The sequence below is a fragment of the Grammomys surdaster genome, unplaced genomic scaffold, assembly GCF_004785775.1.
Source record: "Grammomys surdaster isolate TR1022 unplaced genomic scaffold, NIH_TR_1.0 143, whole genome shotgun sequence".
Lineage (NCBI taxonomy): Eukaryota > Metazoa > Chordata > Mammalia > Rodentia > Muridae > Grammomys > Grammomys surdaster.
In genome coordinates this window covers 4,491,868-4,504,833 of record NW_021604601.1, presented here as the reverse complement: position 1 = coordinate 4,504,833, position 12,966 = coordinate 4,491,868, and the positions used below count along the sequence as shown (strand labels likewise).

At 40.5% G+C, this 12,966-nt stretch overlaps 1 protein-coding gene across 2 annotated transcripts in view; it reads left to right on the top strand.

The window, feature by feature from the left end:
• Syne1 (spectrin repeat containing nuclear envelope protein 1) overlaps nt 1-12,966 on the top strand; it is a 471,763-nt gene that overhangs the window by 369,854 nt on the left and 88,943 nt on the right. For both annotated transcript variants that reach the window (XM_028764327.1, XM_028764328.1), the window contains 6 exons: nt 606-802; nt 1,808-1,940; nt 2,304-2,486; nt 4,221-4,370; nt 5,507-5,683; nt 6,230-6,385. In XM_028764327.1, the coding sequence (XP_028620160.1) occupies nt 606-802; nt 1,808-1,940; nt 2,304-2,486; nt 4,221-4,370; nt 5,507-5,683; nt 6,230-6,385 (996 nt within the window). The remainder of the gene's footprint in view (nt 1-605; nt 803-1,807; nt 1,941-2,303; nt 2,487-4,220; nt 4,371-5,506; nt 5,684-6,229; nt 6,386-12,966) is intronic.

The window sequence follows — 12,966 nt, the reverse complement described above, 5'->3', positions numbered from 1 at the left end:
TATATGATAGATAGATAGATAGATAGATAGATGATAGAGGAAGACATAGATTATTGATTGCTAAATATGATAGGCCTACTGACAAACAGATAGACCATAGATGATAGATACATAGATAGATGATAGGGAGATAAAAATATGATAGAGATAGATGATAGGTAAGTGATAGATGATAGACATAGATGATAGATTGGGAAAGATGATAAATAGGTATACAGATAGATAACAGATAATGGATGATAGACAATAGATTATAAATAGATGGCAAATAGCACGTTTGGAACTAGTGATCTCATTTTTAAACCGTTCAAGGCATGTTCAACCAACTTCTACCAAGCATTCTTTTGTACATTAGATTGATGTCACAGTTTTAGAGATATTTCAGCTTGACAGCTAAAAACACATCCAACGTTCCTAACAAATTAAAAAAGAGAACATCTATATTTTGATAAATCTGGTTTCAAGCTTTCAGAGCTGCAGGGTGGGGATAGTTAGTGTTTGGTAACAGACAATACCAAGGGTATAGATATCAGAGGAGCTATGATGCTCAGGGGCAGAAGCTGCACTAAGTCAAACTTTTAACCCAATGTCATCGATCGTTTTAGCATTTAAAATCCAGCCTTAATGAATACCAGCCCAAACTGTATCAAGTGTTAGATGACGGGAAGCGACTTTTGATGTCTGTCAGCTGTTCAGAGCTTGAAAGTCTGCTAAATCAGCTGGGAGAACGCTGGCTCAGTAATACAAACAAAGTAGCCAAGGAACTTCACAGACTGGAGACCATACTGAAACACTGGACCAGGTAAGAGGATGAGTATTTCGTATGTGTTTGATAAGCTCTGTGGTGTATTACTAAGACTGGTTGATACTGGGCTTGGAAAAGATCCGCATATTTAGACAATGGCATAGTTTAGAAAACAAAGACAACCAGAAAATCCCCATGGGATTCTCCTTAAAACTGGCAAGGAGAACGGTACCCAATGCAGCTGGTGTTGTGCTCCCCTCTCTGCTTCCTCGTCTAGTTACTGCAAAGCCTTAGAGACAAGGGAATTGCTGCGTAAGGCATTCCTTCTCAAGGGCCATGGAGGATATGTTAGATTGTCATTGCTGTGAGTGATGGCTGGGACAAACAATTTATCAGAAGGAATATTTATCTTCCTTCACTTTTCAGAGGTTTCAGGCCAAGGTAAACCCAATCTATTGTGTTGGGTCCTGGAGCAGAATAGTGTAGTGGCAAGAATAGATAACAGAAGAGACAGATCACCTTATTGCTGCCAGGAACCGTGTGTGTGCACATGCATGTGCATGTGTGCACACATGTCAGAGACATGGCATCCTTCAGGATAGCTCTGTATGGCATCCTCTTGTTAGTCTCCACTCCAATTCTTCTAGATTTTCAACACTTTCCCACATCCTGCCACCAACTGGGGACCACGCCTTCAGCACACATGCTGGGGGTAATATTTCAAACTGAAATCCTAACGGAAGTGTTCAAGGGAGGCAGTTGTTTGAAGTTTATCGAACGAAGCACTGTTTCTTCATCACTTTTATTTCAAACACCTTTATTGTCAAGCATGACCCAATATTTTCCAATGGCATCAATGCAAGAAGAGAGAAAGACATTCTTATTTTTCAGCTTAGCAATAGGGGTGCTGAAAATCCTGGACAGACTTAAGCTATAAATATTAAAAGAAAAGGAATCAACCTTGTGTACTTTTTCCCCAAGTCTTTTGGGGTCCTTGTTTTAACCGACAACAGACAACAGAGATTCAATGTTTTCTTAATTGACTCCCAAATGTACTTAAAGGTATCAAAGTGAAGCCGCCGATCTCATTCACTGGCTACAATCTGCAAAGGACAGGCTGGCATTTTGGACTCAACAGTCTGTGACGGTCCCACAAGAACTGGAAATGGTCCGGGATCATCTCAGTGCTTTCCTGGTAAGTCTGGAGACCTAAGGCATTTGGATCTCGTTTTGCTTCTCAGGCCAGACTCATGCATCAGATAAATGGAAACCAGCTGTCACCAAACACAGAGAAGAAGCTAAACTACCATAGATAGTTCTGAGGTCAACTTTGTATCTAATACTAACGCAGACACATAGGCTCCAGGTTGCCTTTAAGGCGATAGGTTAACTTGAATGTAAAGGTGTGGTGCCTTCAATTGTCCCCAAAGAGCTCACATGACAGATCCCTTGATATGAGGAAGTAATCGGTCTGTACTCTAGATGGCTCTCTGTCCTTAAACGAAAAGCTCCAGCTAGTCAGTGCTGAACTGAACATTGTGACTTTTTTTTCTTAAAGGAGTTCTCTAAAGAAGTAGATGCCAAATCTTCCCTCAAGTCATCAGTCACAAGCACAGGAAATCAACTCCTTCGATTAAAGAAAGTGGACACAGCTGCCCTGCGTGCGGAGCTGTCCCGCATGGACAGCCAGTGGACTGACCTACTGACAGGCATTCCTGTCGTGCAGGAGAAGCTCCATCAGGTACTGAGAGGGAGCTTGCTTATTTGGGAACAGTTGATTCCCAGCATATAAGTGCAAACTAGAGTTATCTCGGAGCTTGTCTTTTCTCTCTGCTGTTGCAGTGTATATTAAACCGGAACCATTTCTCCAGGCCCCCACTCCTTTCTCTCTCTCTCTCTCTCTCTCTCTCTCTCTCTCTCTCTCTCTCTCTCTCTCTCTCTCTCTCTCTCTCCCGTGTGTGTGTGTTGAAAACTTGACTTGAGTATGTTGATCCTGTTTGAACTGACATTTCATGGGGCAAACCTAGGCACCTTGTAAAACTGTGAATATCTATAGCATCTAACATCTCTAAAAGTCCTGCCGTCTTATATTCAAGGAGGAAACTGAATTTTACTCAATGTAAGAGCAGTCGCTCATCATTTACAGCAGGGATATGTTCTGATAAATCGATCCTTGGTCCATTGTGCCACTGTTCAAGCATCGGCGCATACTTACCACGGACCAAGAGATCAGCACAGGCTGCCTAGCTTATGATAACTCTATGAGTCCTCCATTGTATTTGGGACACCACATGGGACACTGTTATTCAGTTCATGACTATATTCTGAGTGACTAACTTTCCTGGAACTCTAGAACATTTTAATCTTCTTGTCTCTTTAACATTCATCACTGTGGACCAGGTATGAAAGATGCTTTTAATTCACATGCTACTTCTCTTTAATAGCTGTATATTCGTAGGAAAGTGGAGCAGTCCCATCTTTCTCTCCTTTCAGAGCCTCATAGAATTAGGTCATGTATATTTAATTTTATATATATTTGGAGAATGGGTCTCAACCTTGTAGCCCCTGGTGGTCTTGAGTTTGTGGTGATCCTCCTGCCTCAGCCTTTGAAAGGGCTAGGGTTATAGGCATGACCTGCCACATACCAGGCAATATATATTTATGCATATTTAAATGATTGCTTTGTTTCTGCAAATCACTGTAATCATGATGAGCATAATTGCTTGACATATGAAGTAAAATTCCGAATCCTGAGTGTATCTTAAATACTCAGGAAATTGGCTTTCAGGGATAAACGTCAGAGTGCCAAAGAGCAGAGAAAATGATAGCTTGCCTGCTATGTGGTGTTTTTCTTTTTTTTTTTTTTTTTTTCTGTTAGCATTCCGGAGTCACAGTACACAGAGATTTTACAAGATAATTAACAAAATACATCTGTTGAGTGTTTTGTAGTTAAGGGTTTTTTTTTTTTCAAACTCATAAAACTAGCTGTAAAGTGAGAATATGTTTTCTTGCTGGTGTTTTGATTAATTAGTTAATATTTATGCAGTGTTTACGGTATGAGATGCCTTGTGGGCATTTGGTGACTAGTATTATTGTGTTTGCCTGAGATTTCAAGCTTCAGAGATCTGAAAACTATAAAGGGCTATTATCTTTCTTGGTGTATAGTAGAAATCTGCACAGGACTCTTTTTTAACTTAGCCATTCTCACTCTAGGTCATGACCTTTTTGGGGGGGGTCAAATAACCCTTTCACAGGGTCGACTCAGACCATTGGATAATGCAAATATTTACATTATAATTCATATGAGTAGTAAAATTGCAGCTATGAAGTAGCAGGAAAAAATGGAAGAGGGTCACGACCACATGAGGGGCTGTATTAAAGGGTCACGGCGTTAGGATGGTTGAGAGCCACTGTGTTAAGAGGAGTCACATCTGAACCCTAATGTTTTGGACCCATCCTGTCTCCTCTTTCACAGCTCCAGATGGACAAGCTGCCTTCGCGCCACGCCATTTCTGAGGTCATGGGTTGGATCGCACTCATGGAAAGTGTCATTCTGAAGGATGAAGAGGACATTAGAAATGCCATCGGTTACAAGGCAATCCACGAATACCTTCAGAAATACAAGGTAGCAGACACGTCGAGGTTTCCATTTTCATCCACTTAGACTTTTATTTGAAGGAGCTCAGAAACTCAAACCAGGACTTCGAATGTAAACAGACAGTAAACAGACAGACATTCAGAAGGAAGCACGTAGAAATATCAAGTAAAGATGCAGTGTTATTGTTATTTTTATTTAAAATACCCTGACTACAGAATCTTAGGGAAGAAAGGGTTTATTCCAGCTAATAATTCCAGTGAGGATGCAGTTTCTAATGGAGGGAAAGGCCTGGCAACAGGAGCATGAGGCTGGCCAGCCTCATTCCATCTGCACGCAGGAATCAAAGAGATAGAGAGAAGAAAGTGGGGCCAGGCTATAAAAGCCCCCAAACCTTCCCCTGGTTATGTACTTCCTCCAGGCCCTCCAGTGAGCCTCTACTTTTTAAAGGTTTGATAACCTTCCCAGGGAACATCCAGAACTGGGGACCAAGTGCCCAAGCACCTGGACCTGTGGAGGACATTACGCATTCAAACTGTAACACATTTAAAAAATAATTATCCATTTCTACATATCATACATATACTATTTATATTATACCTACTATTTATTTATTTATTTATTTATTTATCTTTTGGTTTTTTTCGAGACAGGGTTTCTCTGTGTAGCCCTGGCTATCCTGGAACTCACTGTAGACCAGGCTGGCCTTGAACTCAGAAATCCGCCTGTCTCTGCCTCCCAGGTGCTGAGATTAAAGGCGTGTGCCACCACCACCTGGCTATACCTACTATTTATATTTGTGTAATTTCATTTTATTTTTAAGATTTATTTATTTATTACATACACAGTATTCTATCTGCATGTACACCTGTGTACCAGAAGAGGGCACCAGACCTTATTACAGATGGTTGTGAGCCACCATATGGTGGCTGGGAATTGAACTCAGACCTTTAGAAGAACAGCCAGTGCCCTTAACCTCTTAAGTCATGTCTCCAGCCCCTTGTGTAATTTGATAAACATACATGAATACATATTCAAGCCCCTAACATGGCAGGTCATGTAAAGAAGCACAGGTTGTGTCGTTTGAGGCTTTCCAACTCCAGGAAACACGCTAAGCCTTTTTACACATGGAAGCTTCTCGTCTGAGTCTCTCAGCTCTCTTTCAGGGTTTCAAGATCGACCTTAACTGCAAACAGCTGACGGCGGACTTTGTGAACCAGTCAGTGCTCCAGATCAGCAGTCAGGACGTGGAGAGCAAGCGCAGCGATAAGACGGATTTTGCCGAGCAGCTTGGGGCAATGAATAAAAGTTGGCAGCTCTTGCAAGGCCGAGTGGGTGAGAAGGTGAGCTAGCTAGGTCGCCTGTCCTGATCCTGAGGAGGACTCTGAGAGCAGGCTAAGGCTGGCGGGAAACCGTTGCACAAGTGGTGTAGCTAGATAAAGCACGAGGGAGCTTCCCACAGCTCTTCCCCTGAAGATGACCCAGCTCCGGACCTCTTTAGTCCCCTTGGTTCTCTTCTGAGCCTCCCCCGTCTGTACATTTCATGAGTCTGATTTTTAAAAAGATGTCTCTTCGTTTCTCTTCCTTTTACTTTTTTCTTTACCCATGACAGCCATCAGCTGATATTTGATACACTTCATTTTCTGAATTTACATATACAACAGACTGTATTCTAAGAATTTCATCTTCACATTTTAATTTTACCATGCAGGGGCTTTGCAAGGCCATTTTCAAGCAAGTATGCCATGCCCTTTTAGGATAGCCCTTCCCACACCCCTGCTGCTTCCCCAGAACTCTTACCTCATAGGAAATTGTAGTGGATAATTTTTGTTCCAATGATTTGATTTTTCAAACAAAAATTTTGAATTTGCATCCTTCTATTTGTTTAGATCCAGATGTTGGAAGGCTTGTTGGAGTCATGGTCAGAGTATGAAAACAGCGTACAGTCTCTGAAAGCTTGGTTTGCAAACCAGGAGAGGAAGCTGAAAGAGCAGCATCAAATTGGCGATCAGAATTCTGTTCAGAATGCACTGAAGGACTGTCAGGTAATGCATCCAAGTGGCACATGGGAGCCGCCTCAGCCTCAGGCCTGTGTGGAGGACTCACTGGTTCCAAGGGTTCTAAGCTAACTCTTTGTAATAACTGCACCTGCTGATGTATGTCATTCATGAGCTGATCAGGTAGCTTTGTGGTTATTTGTTTGACTTTGAAGTTGAGTCTTACTATATAGCCAGTGCTTATTTTAAACCTGGAGCCCTCCAGCCTCAGTCTTCTTAGTGTTAAGAGTACAGTTATGTACCATAATGCCTTGTTAGGTTTTTGTTCGTTTGGTTGGTTCTCTCCCAATTCTATTAAGTCTTCATCTCCTGTTTTTAAAGTTTTGAGATTAAAGAAAGAATCAGATATACACATAAGTAGGTAAAAAGGCTTGAATCCCATACACCGATCATGAGACCTAATACTTACCAATATTTTAGATGTATTTGTACATTTGCTCCAATTTTTTTCTTTAAAGATGTCAATCTAGGGACTGAAGACATAGCTCACAGGGTTAAGTGCTTCTGTGCAATTGTGAAGATCCAGATGGATTTCCCAGGACCCATGTCAAATCAGGTTGGGTGTGATAGCCCATCTATAATGCTAGCCCTCAGGAGATGGAGTCAGAGGTCTCCAGGGCAAGCTGCTTAGCTAGAGCAGCTGAATCAACAGTCTCTGGATTCAAGTGAGGGACCAGACTCAGTATATAAGATAGAGGAAAATCAAGAAGAAACTGGATATTAACTTCCAACCTTCACACGCATGTATACTTGTGTAACCACATGTTCATGTACACACATATGCAACCACTTCACACACACAAGATGTCAGTGAACATCTCACACAGTATCATTTTGCTCCTATGTACTATTCACTTAATCTTGGAGAAACTGTTATGTCACCATAGTAGAACTCAGAATTTAATGATTTCTTAATGTTAGTTTTATGCTCCATCCAGAATCATCATACTCTCTCAGTTATATTTTTATTTATCTATTTTTTAGACAAGGACTTACTGTGGAGTCCCATACTGGCCTGGAACTTGCTAGGTAGACCAGCCTGGCCTTGAACTCATAGAGATCAGCCTGAATTTCCCTTAGTTATCTTTTAAATGTTTCGTTCAATTTATTCAATAAGAATGCAGCACCTGTGAGTTGTATCTTGGGTATTGCGAGCTTCTGGGCTAATATCCAGTTGTCAGTGAGTGCATGCCATGTGTGTTCTTTTGTGATTGGCTTACCTCACTCAGGATGATGTTTTCTGGTTCCATCCATTTGCCTAAGAATTTCTCGAATTCATTGTTTTAATAGCTGAGTGATACTCCATTGTGTAAATGTACCACATTTTCTTATGCGTTCCTCTGTTGATGGGCATCTGAGTCCATTCCAGCTTCTGGCTATTATAAATAAGGCTGCTATGAACATAGTGGAGTGTGTGTCCTTGCTATATGTTGGAGCATCTTCTTGGTATATGCCCAGGAGTGGTATAGCTGAGTCCTCAGGTAATGCTATGTCCAATTTTCTGAGGAACCTCCAGACTGATTTCCAGAGTGGTTGTACCAGCTTTCAATCCCACAAACAATAGAGGAGTGTTCCTCTTTCTCCACATCCTCGCCAGCATCTGCTATCACCTGAGTTTTTGATCTTAGCCACTCTGACTGATGTGAGGTGGAATCTCAGGGTTGTTTTGATTTGCATTTCCCTGATGACTAAGGATGTGGAACATTTCTTTAGGTGCTTCTTGGCCATTCAAGTTTCCTCAGTTGAGAATTCTTTGTTTAGCTCTGTACCCCGTTTTTAATAGGGTTATTTGGTTGTCTAGAGTCTTAATTTCTTGAGTTCTTTGTATATATTGGCTATTAGCCCTCTATTGGATGTAGTATTTGTAAAGATCTTTTACCAATCTCTTGGTTGCCGTTTTGTGCTATTAACAGTGTCCTTTGCCTTACAGAAACTTTGCAATTTTATGAAGTACCATTTGTCAATTCTTGATCTTAGAGCATAAGCCATTGGTGTTCTGTTCAGGAAGTTTTCCTCTGTGCCCATGTATTCAAGTTTCATGTCCACCTTTTCTTCTGTTAGTTTTGGTGTATCTGGTTTTATGTGAAGATCCTTTATCCACTTGGACTTGAGCTTTGTACAAGGAGATAAGTATGGATCAATTTGCATTCTTCTACATGCTGACCTCCAGTTGTACCAGCACCATTTGTTGAAAATGCTGTCCTTTTTCCACTGGACAGTTTTAGCTCCTTTGTCAAAGATCAAGTGACCATAGGTGTGTGGGTTCATTTCTGGGTCTTCAATTCTATTCCACTGATCTTCCTGCCTGTCTTTGTACCAGTACCATGCAGTTTTTATCACTATTGCTCTGTAATACAGCTTGAGGTCAGGGATGGTGATTCCTCCAGAAGTTCTTTTATTGTTGAGAATAGTTCTCTCTATCCTGGGTTTTTGTTATTCCAAATGAGTTTGAGAATTTCTCTATCTAACTCTGTGAAGAATTGAGTTGGGATTTTAATGGGGATTGCATTGAATCTGTAGATTGCTTTCAGCAAGATGGCCATTTTTACTGTATTAGTCACATGAAGCTCATGAAGAAGGAAGACCAAAGTGTGGGTGTTTTGGTCCTTCTTAGAAGGAGTAACAAAATACTCATGGGAGCAAATATGGAAACAAAGTGTGGGACAGAAACTGAAGGAGGGGCCGTCTGGAGACCATTCCACCTGAGTATCCATCTCATGTGCAGTCGCCAAAGATAGATGCTGATGTGGATGCCAGGAAGTACATGCTAACAGGAGCCTGATATAGCTGTGTCCTTAGAGGTCTGCCAGAGCCTGACATATGCAGAGGAGGATGTTCACAGCTAACCATTGAACTGATCATGGGGTTCCCAATGAAGGAGTTAGAAGACTGTGAAGGAGCTGAAAGGGTTTACAGCCCCATGGGGAGAGCAACAAATACCAACCAACCAGAGCTCCCAGGATCTAATCCACCAGCCTAGGAGCACATAGGGAGGGACCCATGGCTCCAGCTATATATGTAGAGGAGGATGGCCTTGTCAGGCATAGGTGGGAGAGGAGATCCTTGGTCCTGTGAAGGCTGGAAGCCCCAGTGTGGAGGAATTCGAGGGTGGGGAGGTGGGATTGGTTGGTTGGGGGCATATCCTCATAGAAGTGGGAGTGGGGGATGGGATGGGGGTTCCTGGGTTGGAGGGAAATGGGGTAAGGAGATAACATCTGAAATCTAAATAAAATATCTAACTTTAAAAAAAAAGAAAAACAAAAAAGAATGTAGCACCTGCCAGCTGCATTTGCTTGCAAGAGTTCTTTAGTGTCTTAAGTATATTTTGATGCTGTTGACTAGTTAACCACAGCTTGGCCTGGCCACTGCCTTAAAATGTTCCGTGACCTGCTCTCACAGTAGAGTCTTCATTCAAATCCTGTTCTACCCAGGCCCAGGAGTTTCATAGGTAACAGTGTTCCTTCCTGCTGTGTCACAGCAGGAAGTTCATGCTGGCTGTTCATCCCATTGGTGATGGAGATCTGAGGTTCAGGCAAGTTGCCAGATTACAGGTGTTTGCCAGTGACAGGGATACTTAGTATTTCAGTATTTTCTTGGGGATTCTTTGGTACTCCCAGGAAACCTTTTAACAGCTAAGACTATACTAATAATTACCTTAAAAATTATACCCTGGATTTGATTTTTAGAACTCTGAAACCAGCTGTGATAATACAAGCCTGTAATCTCAGAAATTCAGGGTTATCCTTGGCTACATAATGATATCAAGGCCAGCCTGGGCTACCTGAGACTTTCAAAACAATAAGTAAATACTATTGAATAAAATAAAAGCAAACCTAAATTTGCTCTATGTGGGCAACCAGCTCTGCCTCTTCTTTGGAAGGAACCTGCATACACCTCTGTCCACAAGCATGGACTATAGATCTTCTTCCATGGTATCTCATAAGAGGAAAGCTCCCGTGAAAAGCTTCCCTACAGGAAGCTCCTTCTTTCCAATCTCGATTTTCCATCTTTAAACTTCAAACAGGAATGATTTCCCCTTTAAGCAGCCTGATTTCTGTTTAGGACACTTGTAATAGAGACCTTATCTTTAAGCCATTCCACGAAAACTTACAGTTAAGAAAAGGAAGGCCACGTGGTGGTCCAAGAAGGTTGCAGTTTTTGGATTTGAACCTGTCTGAAATTATTAGGTTTTTGTTTGTTCATTTTATTTTTTAAAGAAAGATTTTCATGTAGTCCAAGATGGCTTCCAAATTCAATATGTAGGCTAGCCTTGAACTCATGATCCTCTTGTGTCTGCCTCTCAAGTGCTGGGATTACATGAGTACACACACTGTGTCCAGTGAGAAACACTTTTTTTATTGGATATTTTATTTATTTACAATACAGATGTCATCCCCTTTCCCCATTTTCCCTCCCTAGAACCCTCTATAGCCTATCTCCCCTCCTCCTTTATGCTTTCATACCATTTAGATTACATGCATGTATTAAGGTCAGTTTTAGGTTGAGGGTCTAGCAATACAACAGATGCAAATAGTAGAGGAGAGAAACTCTTTTAAATAACGTTTTGTTTCAGTGCCTACCATCAGAAGATGGACGTAAAAAGGGCTGGAGACCAATCATGCCTATCGTCTGCTCTCATTGGGCTTTGTGTCTACTTGGAGGCCAGAGATGCTTTCAATTTATGCCATAAATTCTAAAATCTGAAAAGTGAGCCAGCATTTCAAAATTTCACTTCTAAGCTTGAAAAGTGATAGCTTTGCTGAGTCCTCGGAGTTAAATTATTTCCATTAATTTTAAAAGGCAGCCCCTAAATGTTAATGTCAACAAGATGAGTGCTTCCCGGTCTCATGGTCTCACGGTCAGGGTCACTTCACTACTGAAAGGTTGCTTATTGGCATTCTTCTTAGGGTTTGACTCTGTTTCCACATTCATATTATACTTTCTTTTGTCTGTCCTTTAGTCAGAGTTATTTGTCTGTCCTCTTGTTTTCTCTTCCTTTGAAGAAAGATTTAGCTTACCATGTGCGTATGCATGCCTGCATGCCTGGAAGAGGGCATTCATTGCATGCCCTGGACCTGGAGACACAGATGTTTGGAGCTGCCTCCTGTGAGTGCTGGGAACTGAACTCCAGTCCTTTGGAACAGCAGAGCTCATTCTTAGTGACTGAGCAAAGCCAGCTTCTCTTTCTCATTAGGTTTTTTCCCCCTATTTAGTGGTCTTTTGCTACTTCGTTTCTATTCCTATATATGTCATCCTTTTATTAGAGAGACATATTGATGCCTGAAAAATACTACAGAATTTCAGCCAAATTTTATTTCTCAAGTGACATAAGTCTTAGGCTCCCAGAGGGTCACTTGAGGCAGTGTCAGAGACTAAGCTTACATTGTGGTTTAAAGACTCTATGCTGATGCCAATTCATGATTTAAAAGAAAAGCCATTTCTTTCTAAACTAAAAAACCAGCGAGAAGCCCACACACTTATTTTGGGACATCATATATAAATCACAATAGCTTAGCTGGCGGTCCTAATTGGCAATTCTACAAACCTTGATAAAATTTATTGTCATTTTTGAGAAATTGTTTCTTTGGCCCAGAGCATGAAATTGTAGCCAGTGTCCTTAAATCAGTGGCTGGATTCAGGTTTTGTTTGGTTTTAAAAAGCTTGACTATTTTTCCAGTCTCTTTTAGGAGTGATTTATTGATTGAATGCAATACTAAAACTGATATTTGTGAATTAATCCAAGTTGAGAAAAATTTACTACTACAGAAATATTAGGATTGGCCTTTATCTCCATTGATCAGAACCAGAACATTTAAAAAATTATTATTGAAAGGAAAGGCAAACACACATTTACTTTGCACAGAAGTATATTGTAATCCTGGTTCGTTCCTGGGTCTCACGGTTACACATACATATGCCCAGGTGCTCAGGTGCAGGCAGCTCTTAAGAGATGAGTAAGCCATGCCTCATATGTTTAAAATTGCTTTCTGAGATGGTTTAGCACTGTGGATGAATGAAGAACTATTTAATTCTAATGGTTAAATTTTAGGATCTTATAGAAATGATTACTGTGGGATTTACTATTCTATACTAAAATATAAGCAAATATATATTATATATAAATAAAATATAAGCTGCACATTAAATATGAATTGAGATGATCATGCAAAGTTATTTATCCCTTAGACAAAATTCAGCAATATCTTAAAACATAGAGTTAATTGTGTTTTCTATACTGAATAAAGAAACTGGTACCTCAGTAATCATTAGATTCTTTTCAGGGATTATCAAAGCTGTCAAAACAGTGACAAAAAGTAGAAATGAGACAATGACACAAAACAAAAATAATTTCCTTAAGCTAATAAATGAATTTCTGATTAATGCACTATGACAAAATTATCTCCATGATAATTCAGGATGGAAAAACAAAATCTCTTGGCAGCATGGCAGATTACCAAATAACTAAATATGATGTAGCTAGTTTTGACAGTTTAAAGAACATTTTATAAATATTTAATTTTATTCCTTTGGGAGAAGCATAAGATGTATTATTGGCCCTATTTTGTAAG